The sequence below is a fragment of the Lethenteron reissneri genome, chromosome 30 (genome assembly GCF_015708825.2).
Source record: "Lethenteron reissneri isolate LAM-NWPU_2019-01 chromosome 30, ASM1570882v1, whole genome shotgun sequence".
NCBI lineage: Eukaryota > Metazoa > Chordata > Hyperoartia > Petromyzontiformes > Petromyzontidae > Lethenteron > Lethenteron reissneri.
This window is the reverse complement of record NC_083808.1, coordinates 14465281-14485969: the sequence shown is the minus strand read 5'-3', so window position 1 is coordinate 14485969 and position 20689 is coordinate 14465281. Positions and strand designations below refer to the sequence as shown.

General features: G+C 45.6%; 1 protein-coding gene across 1 annotated transcript in view; it reads left to right on the top strand.

Moving 5' to 3' along the window:
• The window catches only part of LOC133349567 (macrophage receptor MARCO-like), a 37000-nt gene extending 21245 nt beyond the window's left edge, over nucleotides 1–15755 (top strand). Inside the window, exons 10-16 of the mRNA XM_061563137.1 lie at nucleotides 841–939; nucleotides 1764–1940; nucleotides 3225–3332; nucleotides 4285–4446; nucleotides 5177–5272; nucleotides 12351–12518; nucleotides 13816–15755. Coding sequence (XP_061419121.1) covers nucleotides 841–939; nucleotides 1764–1940; nucleotides 3225–3332; nucleotides 4285–4446; nucleotides 5177–5272; nucleotides 12351–12518; nucleotides 13816–13949 — 944 coding nt within the window. The 3' untranslated portion in view covers nucleotides 13950–15755. The remainder of the gene's footprint in view (nucleotides 1–840; nucleotides 940–1763; nucleotides 1941–3224; nucleotides 3333–4284; nucleotides 4447–5176; nucleotides 5273–12350; nucleotides 12519–13815) is intronic.
• The last annotated feature ends 4934 nt before the right edge of the window (nucleotides 15756–20689 follow it).

Here is a 20689-nt window from a genome sequence, read left to right as displayed (position 1 = left end):
CACCCTTCCAGCTCCTAACTTGTTTCGTTTGCTTGCTAGGCACAGCTCCACAGGCATTGTCGTAAGAAATGTGCATTCAAGATTTAGTCTACTGGAGGGGTGAAGATGGGAAATCAAAGTTCAAGCTGAAAGAGTTTGAAGAGGCACATAGGCACCTCCGATTAGCACATTTGGGTACGTACGGAGCTAAAGAAGTTCAACATACATAGGCCCAAACCAAAGTTTGCCAAGTAATTAACTGAGACATCATGAATGGCCAAATAATCCTGAAATTGAGTGAATCATGTAAGCTGTGCATCTATACCTTGCAGAATACAAAACATCCAAACCACAGGGAAGAAAGGGTAGAGACTAAGTTGGAGAAAATGGCATCTGCAGATGAGCCACTGAATGTCAAAACTGTCCCAGAGTCTGCTTGTGTGGAACCAAGCTGCTGAAATGATGCACTCCCGGAAGTCTGCGTGGCCAATGTGATGTATAAAAATATATATACATATGGTATATATTTAAATATATATACATATGGTATACATATATATTTTTGTGTATATATTTGTATATATATTTTTAAATATATATATATACATATGGTATATATTTTTTATTGTGTATATATATTTGTTATTGTTTGGAGAAGCAACTTTGTGAAACAGTCGAATTGTCTGCGTATTTATTTTGTTATATATTCTCCACAGCAATGCTCACGATTATTTTTTTATTTTAAAAAGGACCACTGAAAATCGTGTTCTATACATCATTGATTCCGGCTGGAAAAAGAGCCTAGATTAAATTCAATTCAAAACAGAATTGTTGATCGTGGTGATGACAATTGCTTTGCAGGGAGTGTGGGATTACCTGGCCATCCGGGGCTCAAAGGAGAGGGGGGTCCATCGGGGGTGAGCGGACTGCGGGGGGAGCCCGGACCAAAGGGAGACACTGGTACCGTGCGGCCTCGGGCCCTTTGCAATAAAGTAGAACACCTCTTAACGACCACCGCTGTTAGCGACTAATTGATCAACGACAGGCCTCCATAGAGCCCAATGTGTTCGCTTACCGACCATTCCCCTGTTAATGACAGACTGTTGTAGGTATCGTAAATACTAATTAATGCATTTATTGACCATGTTTCTTTTAATATTATGTGTTTTATGCTGTTAGTATCTTTATATGTTAAAATCCATTATTAAAATATAATAAACTACTTTTTTGGTTGAAAAAGGGTAACTTTCGATGCTATCAGACGAATTAAGCCTTTAACATGTATTTCCTATTCTCGCTTAACGACCAAATCACTCAACGACTGTAAATTCACGGCTTTTGGCCTCACACTAAATTCACAAATTTATAATTCTCTCAACGCATGACCTTTGCTTAATACTCTCTGAAATGCTGACTCTTTTGCACTCCACTCTGGTCTCAGATCAGACTGCCTTGCACCTCCATGAGCCATCAGCCATGCTGGCACGATGGGCACCAGGCTATCCACTTTGTCACGGACCAAGCCCAACAGGCTGACCAAATTACCGTTGTAAAACCCTCCACTATCCGACATATTCAAACATACGAGCGTTTAACACGCCAATTACGATTGCTTTAGCTCCCCAGTAAGTTGTAAAACGAATATCACAACCAGATTTAGCGATTAGATGTGACCTTTCGAATCTTCAGGGAAATCCAGAAAGCCAATGCAATCTACGATGTACATGTTACTGTTCGCGATGTTACACAACCTATGTACCAGCAGTTGCTTTACATATCTTCAGGTGTGAAAGGACATCCCGGAGAAAAGGGTGTCCAGGGTGGAGTTGGTCTCTCTGGCCTCAAAGGACACGCAGGGGAACGCGGAGAGAATGGCACTCCAGGTGCCAAGGGGGACAAAGGGGATGCTGTTGTGGGGCAGGCTGGACCTGCCGGCCCACGTGGACCCCCTGGACTACTTGGTAAGAGAGCTAATCAAATGCACTGAAGGCGATGCTTGTGATTGCAAAGTACGTGCGCATCTGACACCTGCTGTGTGCCCTCTGAGAGCAATGTCGGGGGTTAAGAGATGCTGTTGTAATGCATCGTTGATGCGTATCACCCAAAATTGGTCTGATCTCATGGTTTTGGGAGCGTTGATATCGAGGAGAACGAGTTGTGCAAGAATATGCTGAGATAGTTCGGACACGTGGCCAGAAGGGCAGAAGACTACGTTGGAAAGAAAGTTGAGACCAAGTCAGTTGAGGGTGGTGACCGAAGAAAGCATGAGAAGTTGTCAGCGAAGAGAAGGTGATGGATCGAAGACTGGAGAGGGGAGAGGACTCAGAAAGCTAATTCTACCTAGTGGGACAAACGCTCGGAATAAGATGTTCAGGCAAGAGGGCTTTCTGCCTATATGTTCAACTGACTTAGGCGATACACAGAACAACGTATGTGTATAGCCAACATGCCTTCAACACTCCACATGGCCTCAAAGTACACCCTGCATGGCGCTATCACCGTGTTGACGCCACCACCGCTTAGTGGCGTATGACGGTTGTTATTATATATGTGGAGAGCGGTAGTGTAGTGGTTAATGTTGTGTATTATGAACATGAAGACCCAGGTTCGATTCCAGCTAAACGGCCAATACCAGTGACAATTATCTGAAGAAGTCCTGGGCCTCCTCTGGGTCGACTCAACCTCAAACAAGTACAGTTCTTGGTGCTGTGTGTAAACATCGCCACTAGAGAGACAAAGGCGGCCCATCGTGGTGCGGCCAACCCACCCCCTCGTGTGCTGCACCAGCTTTCATAGGTACTCGCTAACAGCACTTGCCCCAAAAGTCTCTTAAGGCCATACAGGGGATCTATGTATGTTTTTGTATACACTATTTATAGCGTTGGCTATAAACTTTGCTGCACCGTACATCCTGGCTGTACATGGGTACGGCAAGGATGTATGATGCCGCCACTCGAACAGTTAGTTCCCTTGAGCTTGCCCTCGATGGATCCGCATTGCCTGCTGGGATTGGCGATGCTTAGCATCTGCATCACAATTCGATGCTAAGCTGTCAAGTCCTTCTGATAACTCTACTTGCAATTGTATCTGACATGTATCCTTGTCTGTTTACATTCTAGTGGAATGGATGCCCTGAATATATTTGTTCGGACTAATTTGGGATGATGTCTCAAGTAAATGTATTGAATACTTTACTGAGCATTTATAATCATTCTGACTTACTCAGACTGATGTCGTCTCTGCAGGTGAAAAGGGCATGATGGGAGTGCCAGGTATTCCAGCCACAAAAGGAGAGAAGGGTTCCATTGGAGATCCTGGACTACGTGGTTTGCCTGGACCGAAGGGCGATGCAGGTACCAACATCGTGGCCAATGCTCACTGCTGTCACTATGCCTCGCTACAGACATTTAGTTTTCTCTGCAGTGTTGTCTGTAATAGCCCGGGGTACACCTTAACTCCCTTGTGATGCATAATCAGCGTTGGGCAATCCATGGCATCTTTCGCGCTGATTATTAAGTGTGGAGTGACATTGGGGATGTCACTGTGTGGTGCCAGCCCTGGAGGGCCATGGCGTGCGATGTACTTACATCGCGGACAGCATCGTGTGTGTTGCTGAGTGAGGCCGTCTCTAGCAGAGCACGGCGTGTGATGCACTGTCATCGAGTACACCCCGTAGGTGGGTGTTGTACCAGCCCTAGCAGGGCTTGGTGAGCACTGGGATAGCGAGGGCACTGCACGCATAGCGTGCAGTGCGGGCTCCCACATGAGGGGGAGTGGGTGAGTGTCAGCCCAGGGACAGGGTTGCCCCGGGCCATGGCACTCTGGTTGACCCCGTAGGCACGTGATCCAGAGTGTCTATAGGGAGCCCCCAGGTGGGGGGGGGGGGGGCTAGGGGTGATCACATGTACGGGGAGAGAGGGATCGAGAGAGAGCTGGAACGCTCTCGAAGGTGGGCAGGGCCGAGGGCAGAGCCGGCCCCGACCCTGGAGGATATAAGTTGGGTCCCTGGGAGGGACCGGGGTCGCTTCGTTCTGCAAACTGGAAGCTCCACGTTCTACATCTGAAGAGGCACCAACACGTGGCCCAGGACCCGAGTGGAGGTCCGGTCCGTTGTAGCCATAACTGCTGTATGGTAGTGTAGTTAGCTGGGTGGTCACCACCCTAGGCTGTATATGGTAAAGGGGCAGCTACCCCTTGTATATATACGTGTTGCGTAATAAATGTGTTGCCTCTGAAGAACGTCTACGGCTCACTACAAGTGTAATAATGTTTTATCTAAACAGTTTTATCCATTCCACTCTTAAGGAACAAATGGACAGCGTGGTGCAAAAGGCGAACAGGGTTCCATGGGTTCTCCAGGGGTCAAAGGTGACACGGGGGCACGTGGATTAAGCGGGGCCCCAGGTGTGCAGGGGAGCAAAGGGGAAGCTGGCGCCCCAGGTGCTGCAGGACCCCGTGGAGCTCCTGGTAAGAGCTGGGAGTGTTGCAGAGACAATGGGCCCTGGCATGGAGAGTTCGTTTTCATGCTTTTGTGAAATTCCAATGCAGGCCGCACCTACGGAGTGAAACGAGCAATCAGACCTGACTCGGAAGTGCACACACACATGCACATATCGATGTGGGTGAGATTTGCTCTGCCTTCCTCCGAGGCGCAGAATTGTAGCGTTAAGCCATAGACAGCTTCATCATCATTAGCCATGACTAATCACACTGGCGTTTTTATAAATGACAGTCACGGTTCGAATTTGTTAATTTAAAAAATTACTTTGCAAATTGTTCAGTTGGAATTACAACGTAGTGACCATTACCCCTGACTGGCCGATTAGTCTCCACGTGCAGACCAGTTGCTGAGTCACCTTGTGTCACGCAGAGACAGCTGCCACTGAGAGTGCCCTTCAGATATTTTAGATGTGATGTAAGTCACTTGTCATGTTTAAAGTGCTCTAAAATACCCAAAGATACAGGAGCTATATTAAAAGCAAATCAGTATGATCATTGTTTTACAATAGTGACTGTCATGAGGAGCCAGTACAGCAATGGTTGGATTGCATGTGTCCTGTAATTCGGCTTCTTCAGCAACATTGACGTAATGTCATGGTGTAGTCTATTCCACCTCTTTGGCTAATGAAACTGTGTAATGAGGTAAGAGTACTTTTTGCGATGCTTGCTATGCTTTGATATTTTTTTTTCCATTCAGGGAATCCTGGGCCAGTGGGATCTCAGGGAGAGCGTGGCCCGATAGGGCCTCAGGGCTTGCCTGGTCCACAGGGAGTATCTTCACATGCACATATGGGTAAGTATGCGTGGACTGACACCAGCTTGTCAGCTCGACTTCCTCTTCCGGAAGGCGCAGAGGATGAGGTCGAATACGTGGAGCCCGGAGACGGGTCTGGTGCCAGGTGGTTGCCGTTCCCAATAGAACTCCCCTAACAGCAGTGGCTAGACCGGAGGGCGGTCGCATTGCATGATGGCATGCTACGGTGGCACGACAATATGCTTTTCATTAAGAACTACCTTTAAGTATGTGTAGTGTAATAATGCCGACTGTTGTCCAGCAACGGCAACTGCGGTGGACAAACAGTGGGCATATACACGGGTGTGTCGGCAGGGCGGAGGAACTGGGGCAAGGGCTACGGAAACCCCCATCTGGAAGCCCCTGGAACCTGCTAGTGGGTTCGAGAAGGAAGGCGCGGCCAGGGCGGAGCCAGGCGCGCTGGGTAGCATAAAAGCAGCTGAGAGCAGGAGCTCAGGGCTGCCAGTTCTGGAAGTGGACTCGTCCTTTTGTCGCTGTCGTCTTCACCGCCTTTTTCGCTGCCGTCTTCGCTAGATATTGCGCGGCCGGATAGTTATTGGCTGTCTCGGTCAGCGCCGTCAGTGTTACATGGTCAGGGTTGTGTTTAGGCTAGGCTAGACAACTATTGAGAGTACTAGGATGAACCTGTAAAGTGTGAAGGTGTTAATAAGGTGTCTTCTGAAAACCCTTGTCTCCCGCTCCGCCGTCACTACACATGTTTAATGAAGGCTGTTGATTATACAGTTTTCCTTCCCAATGCTACCAAAATGCAGTTGGTCATCTTCTCCATTCGGTTACACTGTGCATCCTCCAAAGCCACATCCCAAACAATTCTAACGGTGTCACTTCATTTGTCTTAGTGTCCACTTTTCTGCACCATCATCTTGTCTATCATTACTCTTTGGTTCTTTCGGTAAAGTCACGTAGGTATCTTCTTGGTTCTTTCGGATAAAGTCACGTAGAAGGGAAGTAATAAAATAATAAAAATAAAACATAATAAAATAAAATAATTCTCACGACGTTTCGGCTACAACGCAAGCAGCCGTCTTCAGGTGAAGAATGAGACACTGCCAAGCTAGGAGCTTATATATAAGCTGGGTTGGAGGTGGAAGAAGAGCGCCTTAACAAAAAGAATGTGCATATCAAGAGGAATTTAGCATATTCATGGGAAATGCGTAGGAGGTGGGCGGGGGGGTTTCAAAGTCATATTATGCCCATGCATTATGCAGGATCAGCAGCACCAAAGGGAGGGTGCAGGGAGTAGCATTAACAAAGGAAAGGAATGTTAATAGTATGTAGCTGCAGTTACTAAACAACCACGTAGAAAACTAAAGTATGAACTACATAAAAAACTAAAGTATAAACTGCATAGCATCATCAGTATACTTACTATACTCTACAATAAGCTGAGTTACTAACAGCAAGTAATACATTACAATTCTACGTCGTAAAAATTATATAATATGCTTCCATCTAAACTTTATTCTCTTACATCACACGAGCATACACCGTACTATATACTGCCATAGACAAACCGAACATTAAATTATATACTGTATTGCTATAAACCACCCTATACCTTATACATTTTAATATAACACTATGTATTATTCTACCCGCCCTAATGTGTATCACACTGCTATATGTTTACTATACAATTACGATACTATATATTACTTTGTACATTGTATTAAGCATATAAATGTTATACTATTTGTTATTATACACTGTACCATTGACCGTCGTGTCAATGGGTGAGTCGTGGGGGGAAACTTGCAGCGGAGCAAAGAATCCATTCCCTGCGGAGATTACAATGCCAGTGAGTGGAACGCGGTCTGAAAGTCACCGTAAACGTGAACACAATCAGTTAAGATACGAAATGGTTTATTACGTCCTTCCAATGATTGCTAAGCCAGAATCCATCTTCTCGGTTGAAATTGTCTCTGTGTTTGTATATGTGGATCGCCTCATGAACGAATCTCTCATGATAGCTAGATTGCTTGCAGAGAACCTCTGTCTTGGAGAAGTCAATGTCATGTGAGCCCACTGAGTTGTAACAGTGATCTGCCACGGCTGAGGTGTTTGTCCTACCGTGTTTCAGGTCTGCTTTATGTTCACGGATGCGGTCTGAGACATGTCATTTGGTTTCCCCAATGTAACTGCTACCACAGAGGCAACTTAGTTTGTAGACGCCAGGGTACTGTATGTCTGGAACCACATCTTTTACAGACGGGACCAGATCACGGATGTACTGTGTTGAATCGGACCTGGATCTTGTGTTTAATCAGGATTTTGGAGATCTTTTTTGTGACCCCAGCAATGTAGGGTAAGGTGATGGTCTTGAAAGGCTCCTCAACAGGATCCTTCTTGATGGTTGGAGTGATGGCTTTGCGGATTGTGTAGTCGGAGTAACCATTAGCCTTAAGAGCTTGGCGTACGCGTTTGAGTTCACTGGCAATGTGTTCCTGGTCGGAGATGCATTGGGCTCTATGGTATAGAGTCTTGATGAGGGAATTCTTCTGGGATGGATGGTGGTGGGAATCCGGTTTTAGGTAAGCATCCGTATGGGTGGCTTTCCTGTAGACAGAGTGGCTCATTGAACCATCAGGTCTCCTTTTAATTAGGACATCCAAAAAGGGTAGCTTGCCATCTTTTTCGACTTCCATGGTGAATCTGATGGCTGGGTGTATGGAATTGATGTGGTCGAGAAATTTGTCTAGAGCAGGCCGGCCATGTGGCCAGATGACAAAAGTGTCGTCTACGTACCTCTTCCATAAGGTCGGGCGTAGAGTGGCAGTCTGGATGGCGTCAGTCTCAAATTTCTCCATGAAGATGTTGGCTACAACCGGAGATAGGGGGGAGCCCATTGGGGTGCCCTCAGTTTGCTTGTAGAAAGTTCCATTCCAGGTGAAGTATGTATTGGTTAAGCAGTGTCTCACCAGGGGGGGTACCCCAGCATTCAGTCCTTGATGAACCAAGTCTTCAATGATTGCGATGGTGTCAGGTACAGGAACCTTGGTGAATAAGGAAACCACATCAAAACTGACAAGCAGGTCGTCTGGGGACAGGGCAATCCCTTTGATTGTCGATACCAGGTCAGTAGAGTTTAGTACCGCAGAGGTGGTTTTTCCAGTGAAAGGCCGTAGGATTTCAGACAAAAAACGAGCCAATTTATAGGTGGGGGAGTTGATAGTAGAGACAATGGGACGAAGAGGTGTATCTTCTTTATGTATCTTTGGCAAGCCGTATAATCTTGGTGGCCTGGCTGCAGAAGGTTTCAACGAGAACTGTTTGGTATGATCAATTAATGCGGTTGAATCAGAAATGATTTGCTTGGTTTTTGAGACGAGGCTGTTGGTGGGGTCTCTTTTTATTTTTGTATAGCTGCCATCGTTGAGTAGTTCTTGGATTTTGTTGTTGTATTCTGTTTTGTCCATGATGACAGTGGCATTGCCTTTGTCGGCTGAGAGGATGACAATGTCATCCCTCTTTTTTAATTGAGCTAATTCAAAACGCTCATCTTTGCTGATGTTGCTAGCTGGCATCTTAGCGTTTTTGAGGGTTACAGAGATTTCAGATCTTGCTACGTCTGCAGCGATGTTACTCAGGCCCTTGAGAGCTACATCTACTCTAGCAATTATATCATTAACTGGTATGTGTCTAGGTGTGACTGCAAAGTTTAGTCCTTTAGCTAAAACGGATTTCAGACCTTCAAAAATAGAACTGTTACTGCGATTAATTACGACTTTGTTAACATCTAGCTTTTCAATGTGTGGGTCCGGTTTCTTGTTTGAGAGGCGGTTGAATTTGGAAATCAAGTTGTCCTTACATTTAGTCGACATAGCGGCAGCTGAAGAGGCAGTCATTTTATCTACATGTTCCCAATCCGATGTGGACATTGTTGCACTCAAAGATAAGTGTGATTTGTAGAGTGTCTTGTCTAACTGATCTAGTTCGGTGCGTGTAAGTCTGATTTTCTCTGAGATAAGAGCTAAGCTAGTTCTAGACAGAATTCGTTTCGCATTAGAAGAAGTTACAGCAGCAGATGTTAGTGTAAATGCGTTTGGTATTACCTTAGAGTCGCGGCATCTCTTCAGAAAGGTGAGAGACTCGATTAGCTGAGCCTTCTTATCCCGGAGCTTGTTGAAGATGGATTCTGGCTTAGCAATCATTGGAAGGACGTAATAAACCATTTCGTATCTTAACTGATTGTGTTCACGTTTACGGTGACTTTCAGACCGCGTTCCACTCACTGGCATTGTATTCTCCGCAGGGAATGGATTCTTTGCTCCGCTGCAAGTTTCCCCCCACGACTCACCCATTGACACGACGGTCAATGGTACAGTGTATAATAACAAATAGTATAACATTTATATGCTTAATACAATGTACAAAGTAATATATAGTATCGTAATTGTATAGTAAACATATAGCAGTGTGATACACATTAGGGCGGGTAGAATAATACATAGTGTTATATTAAAATGTATAAGGTATAGGGTGGTTTATAGCAATACAGTATATAATTTAATGTTGGATTTGTCTATGGCAGTATATAGTACGGTGTATGCTCGTGTGATGTAAGAGAATAAAGTTTAGATGGAAGCATATTATATAATTTTTACGACGTAGAATTGTAATGTATTACTTGCTGTTAGTAACTCAGCTTATTGTAGAGTATAGTAAGTATACTGATGATGCTATGCAGTTTATACTTTAGTTTTTATGTAGTTCATACTTTAGTTTTCTACGTGGTTGTTTAGTAACTGCAGCTACATACTATTAACATTCCTTTCCTTTGTTAATGCTACTCCCTGCACCCTCCCTTTGGTGCTGCTGATCCTGCATAATGCATGGGCATAATATGACTTTGAAACCCCCCCGCCCACCTCCTACGCATTTCCCATGAATATGCTAAATTCCTCTTGATATGCACATTCTTTTTGTTAAGGCGCTCTTCTTCCACCTCCAACCCAGCTTATATATAAGCTCCTAGCTTGGCAGTGTCTCATTCTTCACCTGAAGACGGCTGCTTGCGTTGTAGCCGAAACGTCGTGAGAATTATTTTATTTTATTATGTTTTATTTTTATTGTATTACTTCCCTTCTACGTGACTTTACCGAAAGAACCAAGAAGATGAATCCCTACAGTCACGAAAGCTTTAAATCGAAATTCACGTAGGTATATATCTTCTTCACTGTTTCAATTGGAGTTCTTGTCAACCATTCCTCGATCTCAATTCCGCGACACACCACCCATCTTCCATGATCAGTGTGCCCCAGCATCTGAAAGTATTCACCTGTTCTTCTTGGCGTGTTTTTTTTTCCATCTAATACTGCAGCCTTAAGAATTGTTGTGGTTGTTAAGACAACTCGAACTGGCTTGGACGGGATAAAGCCCATTGATAAATGTTTTCTTTAATTGCGTGTAATAATCTGGAATGACATTCGAGAATGAGATGGATATTGTCGCCACGTATAGGAGGCGGTGGTAGGTTTGCAGGAAGTGGTCATGCACAGGCATACGGTTGGAACGGGTGCAAGCTAAGCAGAGGAATCGTGCAATTGCGATTTTAAAACTTTGCTGATTCAATAATGTATTGAACTGAAAGTTTCAACATTGACTTTAAACATAATGCAGTCTTCACGTTGATTCATCATCGATTTTTGGGGATTGGCCACCATGTAATAATCTGGCCAATTTGCAGTCGTCAGACCCTCCACCACCCGACGCAGCCAAACAAATTAAATCGTCACGTGGCGCATGAGCGTTTAATAAAGCACCAATTGCTATGTTTCTGCTCACTGGTAAGTTGAACTATTAGTCTAGCAGCTAGGACCAACATTTTTCGAAAGGTTTGCCCATTAATCTGGGACGTTTCTGATGGTGCCATGCTTTTCTATGACCCTTGTGGGCAAGGGTGGATGTGGATTTCTGAAGTGGTGCAATATTATTTTCTTCCGACAAAGGAGTTTGTTGAGGGATTCTGATATATAAATATATGTCTGAAGAATGGCTATTTCAAGATAATCTTAATTTACTGTACTACGAGATGACAATAAATAAATGTACTTCATAATCAGAATTTTTATTTATCCTGGATGAATCCGATGAGCTATAAAGCTCTTTAATTATGCCTCAAAATGATATCTGGCTTGACTGAACTGATTCTTCCAAGCATTTGTCTAAAATAGGCATCATAAATATGATAATTTCAAGATTATTTATTTACTAGTTATTTCTTAGCAGTCTTGTCTTGTGAATAAAATACAGTATATATCTCAAAGCATACGCCTTCAAGCACAAGACTGTGAGTGTTGAGTTAAGATTCATCTTTGTTCTCAAAGGCAGACAAGGCTACAACAAGTCTCAGTGCATTCTTCTTTGTCTGACATCCTCATTGCATTGTTTCTGGGATATAACACATCTGATAACATATCTGCTAGGGTTAAATTAGAGTCTTGGGTGGCATAATACATCTTAAAGGATTGGAATCCATCTGAAATAGAGTAAAATATAAAAATCTTATTAAACAACCTTTATATTTAGCAATGGTATTTAGTTATGAAATGTATTTTCATTGTGATATAAAATATGTTATAGTCCTATTGACTTCAAATGTTTCCTTTCTTTTACAACAGCAACAGTGTGTAATCAGATTGTTTTGCATAAAGCTACCAGGCTACACACACAATCGAAAACATGTTTTTTATTGATGGCCTATTTGCGGTACCAATTCCCTCAACAAACCCACCTGTAAAAAAACTACACCACTTCAGAAGTGTGTCATACTAAATCATGGCACCATCAGAAATGCTCTAGCTTTATGAGTGAACTAACTAAAAATGTAACGCCCTCTGAAGATATAGCTGCTAGACTAAATTCTCACGTTTCACTTCCAACTATGTCAAACACCCTCAGGTAAATCCAGACGGTCAGAATGCATTTTTAATTTGGCCAGATCATTGTGTCCAAACCTGGATATCAATTGTAAATCCTAAAGCAGTGCTTGCGTTAAGTCAGCGTTAACGTTATTTGAACACCTGTGCTCGATATCGTCCCCTATACACTCCCATAGTGCGGCTGACCGGTGGCCAGGGCAGGCACACTGGGCGCTTAGAGGTGCTTCACGACGGAGAGTGGGGCACCGTGTGCGATGATAAATGGGACAACCAAAACAACATCTTGGTGTTGTGCCGCATGCTGGGATTCCGAGGGGCAGGCCAGATGCAGAAACATGGAGCTGGTAAGTTAAACACATTTATATACATCTTCACATTATAAGCCAGGTATCGAAATGGTAGAGAGCGGCTCACAAAAGGTTGCAAATGGCGGTTGGGGGGTTTACTCGTCATCGGTCCGAGGTCAATAAAAATTAACCCGTAAAAACAAAGTTTTTCACTATAAATCCTTTATATGCGTGGCGGCTAGAGTCCTCTCGTCCTCTGGCTTGAGATAGCTGCCACCTATGGGTCAGATGATTGCATTGCACCATTAAGCAATTGGTAATTAAATATAATATTTTGTCCTAAAAAGTGTAACATTTTGGGAATTTTTTTTCACGAACATTAATTGTCACGCACAACGAGTCTGTGTGGAAAATGTCAGCTCGATTGGATCACGGGAAGTGGGTTAAAAAACGACCGAAAGATTTGCACGGTCCTAAGCAAGCAAGCGAACTTAATATAAAGGATTTAAAAATATATTCGCCTGTGGAAGATGCGGGGATCGATCCCGCGACCTTTGGCATGGGAAGCGAGGGCGCTACCAACTGCGCTACTCCGCCACGGCCTGTGGAGTGGTTACGCTCTGGGCTCTTATACTGTGACGTTCAGCCAAAGCCATGAATGAGTTCTATTTGAATATATGTAAAATACATTTTTTTTGCCTAAAAAGTGTAAAATTTTGGGAATTTTTTTTCACGAACATTAATTGTCTGGCACAACGAGTCTGTGTGGAAAATGTCAGCTCGATTGGATCACGGGAAGTGGGTTAAAAAACGACCGAAAGATTTGCACGGTCGTAAGCAAGCACGCAAGCAAGCAAGCAAGCATGCGAACTTAATATAAAGGATTTAAAAAATGAGTATCACTTTGTGGGCAAGTCAGCAGTGTCTGTACTATGGATAGACTCTACGATGCCCCAGGAATGCGGAAATTCCCCTAATGGCTCGGGGCTGTTAATAGCATAGCCTCAATGCTCATTTGGGCAGGAAATTACGACTTTTACATTTTTATTTTGTGGGCGGGGTGAGGGTAAAAAAATGTTGCGTTTGAGATGTTTTTAATGAGGTCCACAGTTCAGCTGCTAAGTCACTAAATGTCAAGCAAGCCAATCCTTCACTTAATACGTTGATTTTTGCAGCCAATATTATGATACAGAATTACCTTTCGCTTCGGCCACAAAACGTCATATCCAGCTGCTAACTTCATACCTAATTACTTGAAGTCTTAACTTGAACATCCCTACCTTATGATTGCATACATTATAATTTGTCACTCGAAGCAAGCATACATTGTGAGTTTGTTGATTTTCTCTCTTAGGCAGTGGCCGCATCTGGTTGGACGATGTGAATTGCGCTGGTGACGAGATGAGCTTGCTACTCTGTCCTGCCCGTGATTGGGGGAATCACAATTGCAATCACAATGAGGATGTCGGAGTCAGGTGCGAAATTTAAGACGCGTCAAATTAGCAACAAGCAAAATGTGTACAGCATCGCATGTATCAAGACCACCAGCTCAAAAATAAACGGAATGTGGCAATATATTATTCCAAAATAATAGGGCTTTTGCTTTCATTAACCACTTATACACTAACATCATCTTAAACCTATTCAAAACATCAAATACATAGCACTGAAGGAAAATGGGGGGGGGGGGGAATAAGGCATATAATTACATACAATGAAACAGCAGTCTGCTCTCACACTCGCCCACCACCATTATCTAAGAATCGACCTCCTTCACCAACAGTCAATAGCATCGTTCATAATCATCAGCGCTGATAATTCCACAAGCCGCTGCTACTTCCCACGATTGCATAATCTCGTTGGCGAACGTCCCCGTCAGACGCGTTCCATTCCTTGGCTGCCACTCTATGATTATTCTTGACCACCGTCAATCATCCCTTCTAGCTGTGACTCATCCTGGCCCAAGCCCACTCAGCGTACGTCCTCTACTCCTCTTCTGTCTCTGTGTAATTCCAAGCATGCGTCTCTCCGTGCTTCTTTATGCACTTTTCAGTTTTTGTAAAATGTTTTGTTAATGACTGCGTTCAATCAAACCTGTACATAAAAAACCATACAGAATAACAATGACCATGTTCTATGGAATATTTTAGATTTCGGTATGTAGCTAACACAAGGCATTCATCAATACTTTAAACGCATTAATGTTTCTACTTTATTCAATCATAACATTACATTTTTGTTAAAATGTTAATGCTGCGTGTGTATTTCAAACAACAGTGTAATGATGTTAACCCATGCGTTACCAAGAAATGGTCCAATTCATTTATGGCGTAACAGCAGGATGCCGTGACATTTCACCGACAAGCTGCATATTTTCTGCATAAGCATGTTTTTCCAACTTCGTATTTTTTGTAAAATAATCACCAATGCGACGAGACGCATCGCAGCCCTTTCCGCTTCCTCATCATGGTTGCTGCCAGCAAACTCGAAAGCAGATTTACTTCCCATTACAGCCTGATAATTATGTAGGGATTACTCTGTGCTGTAAATGCAATCAAAACCGCCGAGGGCTCCACACACACCTTGGTAGCGGTGCAGTCCTGAAATTGTTTGCTCACGTCACTGCTGACAGAAGGGCCTCAACCAGAGAACTCCAGAGGCTATTTGGTCTACTCTTCCATGGTGACCTTGGAAGAGCACACACCATGGAATTCCCCAGTTTAAACTGCACACACCCTCAGCTTCCATCCGCAATGTTCTTGCCTAATCATACAATGCACGCCATTACACTCATGACTCATATTTCTATGATTGCAAAAAAGACAACTTGCGTTATGCAACAAGCAAATCCGCCACCATACACGTGTAGGATTTTAGGTACATATACACACACGAGTCTCCACGTTTAATCATAACTGGGATGGTTAAGGTACCTTGATGGTGAAAAAGGCATTCAACATTTTCCATTTATGATGTTGCAAAAAAACTTCCATAACATTCACAACCAAATGCCACGTCCAGTTCTTATACATCCTTCATTAACTCAAGAAATCGCATTGCCTCTTTGCAAGGGTGATTTAGGTATCATCCATAGTATGGATATTGGTCGCGAAAGCCTACGTGTTAAACTGAACCGGGTTACATAAGTAACAATTTAAGAACACAACAAAAAAGCATTTAACGAAGAAATGTTTACGTTCATTAAATATTTACATGTGCAGTATACTGTAGAGCATTCAATCAAGTCATGTTTCTGTTAAAGGCACAGTTGATTGTTTATTTTTACAGGTAACAACCGTGCTAAGATGTTTAATAACGTATTTATCAAGTTTTGTTAATTTACGTAGTGTGAAATCATTATTTTGGACAACCTATCATGTTCAGTAGCTTTCACATCCAGTATATCATGATTACAAAATTAAAATGCTATTTCCGAACTTGCCAAATGTATTTGAATTCGTGTTGGATGTGAGTTACATCAGTCCAGTGAGCAGTATCCGCATATAACAATTTTTTACAATAATGAAAAATATAAAATATATTTCAAAAGATTTATAATCCTGGATTCTGGTTCGCATTTTTTATATTGGATAAAGCAGCTATTAGCTTATATATTCAATATAAATGCCACATTCAAAATGATTCATAAAGACTTTCCACCACCAAAAATCTCCACATTACATTGACACGTGTCCAGTGTACAAAGGGTTGTTGAGTGTTGGGTGGCACGAATCCCTACCGGAGGCCCTCAACCAGTGGTGGAAGTTCCACATTCAGCACCAATGTTTACTTCCCACAAGTGGTCTTTATTTGTATGGCTCTGGAGTGGTGATAATTGGCCGTGAGCGATCCTTGACGGTGAATTGATCTGCTCGAGCAGAGGGGCATAAGCAGGGACTGAGAGAGAAGTCGGCAGCGGTGACTTCATACTGATCCGGAAGGTGGTGAGGGACTTGAGGACACAAAAAAACAAACGAATGAGAGACGAAGAGGAAACAAAGACAAACGGAGGAGAAAACAAGTCCATGGAGGATCCTGAATACGTCAGGGCGACCGTATCGTAGACCCGGAACAGTGTTGGGAGCAGGTAGAGGGAGGTGAATCGAGCTAGATGTGGTCTCGCGGTGAGCGTTTGAAGGCTGTGCTTGTAACAGGATAAAATGAATCTTGATTTGAATATTTCGTGACTGCAGGAATCCATACTCTTTGGTTCTTTCGGTAAAGCCACGTAGGTAGAAAAATAATAGATCACGATGTTTCGATCGCAGCACAAGCAATCGTCATCAGGTGGGAAAACCACAGCAAGAAAAAACTGCTGAAGTAGGCGAGAGATCTGCCGTGGAACGAGGTTATATAGGCCTCGGCAGTAGGGGGGGGGTATAGAGAAGGGGGCGGGGCGAGAGAGAAGGGGGCGGGGCGAGAGAGAAGGGGGCGGGGCGAGAGAAGGGGGGGCAGAAAGTGGACCCCGCGGCAGAACCCAGGTCACTGGAGTAGAGATCGGAGAGAGATGCAGAGAGCAAGACAGAGAGTCGGAAATAATAGCTGATATAGACAAGGATAAAATGAATGAATCCGCGACAGAATGAATGATAATTATGTTACTACTTTAGACCATACCCATGTATGGAGTAATTGTGCATGGCTTTGCCCATATAAGGAATACTGGAACGGGAATCGACGTGTTTTTAATTATTTAATGCTGGATTAAATCAAAATCGACCGATTGTATATGAAGTGTTCTTGAAGACGCGTGGACAACGGGGTAAGGCACACGTATTTATTTGCACAATGTCTTACAATACTGGAGGGATGTATCGGCCCCCTCACCCGTACAACTGGGAATTCACCCCTAGCTAGCCTTCCTAGCCGAGTCCTCCGCTAACGGGCTAGGGGAGGCTGTCTGGCCCGACACTGGTCAGTCGGGCTACGGTACCCGGAATCCCAGAGGTCTGACTCTGGTTCCGGGACCACGCCACTGGCTCCAGCCTGCACTGCCCTTACAAGGGCGGCGTCCCAGGGGGAGTCCAGGGCCTATCTGGCCGGTCTTCTCTCTTCCCTTAACTACACTAAGACTGAGCCCCGAGCTCTCTGGCTCAACCCTTTTTATACCCCCCTAGAGGATCGAAACCCCCCTCACGCCGTCCAGTACGGACGTCGTTGCGGGCACCACCCCGTGTGCTCACGGAGTCCCCGCCCACTGTGTTTGTTATCCGTTAGCCCCTATGCAAACAGCCCTACACAAACAGCCCCTCTGTAACAGCCCTACATCACCCCCCCCCTGTACAGCTCGCAGCCGTCCCGGCTGCAACAACTTTAATAAAGGCTATTTAACCCCTGGATACCCGCGTGTGCCTTAAAAAAACGTTTTTAACGCTAACATGAAGGAACCAACAGCAACAACGACAACAACAACAACAATGACAACAACAAAACCCACAACCCCGAAGGGAACAATCCGACGCACCCCCCCTGAATAAATACGAATACCGTAAGAGCGACGCATATATACAGGTTAAGCAGGGAACTCGCAGCACACATGCAACACAACACAAAAAAAAATGTGTTAGGAGCTCCCCACCGACGCAGCACCACGCAACCGTACGTAAGAGAGAAGAAACAAAAATGTTCGTCCAATGCATTATAAGAGTCTGCGCATTTTTGCGCGTGTCCTTGCTGCAGGCCCGTCACACGGGGCAATCCCGGGTGGCGAACCCGCCGGTGGCGGTTGTTCGTTTTGTATAGAGTCCGCGTCTGACGTCGCGGGAACCTCGGCGTCCCTTGCAGCAGCAGGTGGGTGCGGGCTCGTCAGTCCCGATGCACCTGGAGGTGGCACGGCCGGCAAGGCATTAGGTGAGCGCGGTGGAGACGGAGCTAGCGAGTCGGTCGACCCCCCACACGTCTGGCCACGCATGTGTGAAGTGGGTTTGTGTACCGCGACGAAAGGTTTCAACCGAGAGGGGTGCACGAACCATCGCCGCTTCCCCCAACGAATGCGCACGCACTGTGGTCGCAAGACCTCGACCACTTCCACGGGGCCCCGCCACGGCCGCGCCAGCTTAGGGGAGGTGGCCAGGGGTACTTGGGGACAGTGCAACCATGCCCTGTCCCCCGGTTTCCAGTGTATTACATGCGCCCGACCCAGCCTGAGGCGCTCGTTCGCCTTTTGACGGAGGTCCGAGTTCAACCTCGCAGCATCCCGCGCCTCTGTTAATTTAGCCAGATTAAATTTGACGTGGTCAGCCAATTTAGTTTTTCCTTGCGGGTCGGGGATCTGCAGCTGGGCGCGAACAGGCGGGTCGGGTTCGCGACCGTACATGAGGTAAAAGGGGGAAAATCCCGTAGCTGCATGGGGTGCCATCCGGTATGCCGCCAAGACCCCCTGAATATGCAGGTCCCAATCAGTCTGAGAATCTGAGACCTGCTGTGCCATCATTGACGAAATGGTGCGATGCAGGCGCTCGACCATTCCGTCTGTCTGTGGGTGATACGGGGAGGTCCGAATTTTCTTTGTGCCTAAGAGGTCACAAACTTGTTTAAGTAATTTGCTTGAAAAATGTTTACCCTGGTCGGTCAGCAGCCGTTCCGGAGCACCTTTGTCCAGGACGTATCCCTGAACAAAGGCGTCCACAATGGCTGCTGCCGACTGGTTGGCAAGGGGCCAGGCCATGGGCCAGCGCGTAAAATACTCGACTCCTGTCAGCAAATACCTATTGCCCCTGGGGGTGGCGGGAAATGGGCCCAAGATGTCCAGCGCGACAAGCTCATTTATTCTGGACACCTTGATTGATTGTAAAGGCGGGTTAGACTCCCGTGCCGGCGGTTTCCGTTGCGCACACCGCGGGCATGAATTCAAAAGATCCCCAACATCCTTTGTCATACCAGGCCAAAAAAAATCTAGTTGTATCAGTGCAAGGGTCTTTAGAGTCCCCAGATGTAACAGGCGCTCATGCGCGGCCCACACCACTTTGCCTCGCAACTCCGAAGGGACGACCAGCCGATGTCGCTGTAATTTTGCGTCCCAATGCATGAGCAGACCCTGTACCATTTCCCATGCACCAGAATCACCTTTCACCCGGCCAGCACCCCCGACGCGACGACGCCACCCGAGGAGGGAGGTATCCTCCATTTGGAGGCGCCCCCACTCAGTGACGGGCAACCCCAACAGGGAATCCCTTCCCTGTTGTTCGATCGAATTATCAGGCAGTGGTTCGTCGTCGTCGGTGGCTGCCAGGATCGGAACCGATGCGTCCCCTGAAGGTCTGCAACGTCCCGACCCCAGGAGGCATGCACATTCCGAGGTGGTTGGCATGCGTGACAGAGCGTCCGCGTTGGTATGGCGAACGCCCTTACGGTAAGTGGTCTCAAAATCAAAATCCTGGAGAACCTCCAACCATCGAGACAACTGTCCCGATGGTTGTTGAACCCGCAGGGCATACTGTAGTGCCGCATGATCTGTGCGGACGGTGAAATGCCGACCGTACAGATATGGGCGATACTGTTGGATGAAAAAAACAATTGCCAACAGTTCTCTACGGGTGACACAATATCTCTGCTCCGCAGGAGACAACACCCGACTACCGTATGCGACCACCCGTTCAACGCCATCAACCACCTGGGAAAGCACACCCCCAATACCCGTGTTGCTCGCATCGGTGTCGAGCAAAAAGAGCTTCGAAAAATCAGGGTAGATCAAGGGAGGGGCTTTCACCAGGGCGTCCCGAAGGGAGCGGAACGCAGCCTCCTCCTCTTGACCCCAGTGGAACCGAACCCCTTTAGATGTTAAAGCGTGCAGGGGTTTAGCAATTGTCGCAAAATCAGCAACAAACCGTCGATAATACGACGCGAACCCAATGAAACTCCTGACCTCTCCCACCGAGGTGGGAGTCGGCCAGGAGCTGACACACGGCCTTTTGGCGGGATCGGTAGCAATACCTGAGCGTCCCACGATGTGCCCCAAATAACGCACCGAATCACGCAACAAATGGCATTTTTGGGGCTTGAATTTCAAATTAGCAGCCCGCATCTTTAGGAAAACCGCCCGCAACCTCTGGAGATGTTCATCAAAGGTTTTTCCAAAGACGATAACGTCATCCAAATAAATGAGGCACGACTCCCATTGCAGTCCAGCCAAAACCAATTCCATTAAACGCTGGAAAGTTGCCGGCGCTGAGTGTAAGCCCATCGGCAACCGGTTGAATCGAAACAAGCCGTGCGGTGTACGAAAAGCA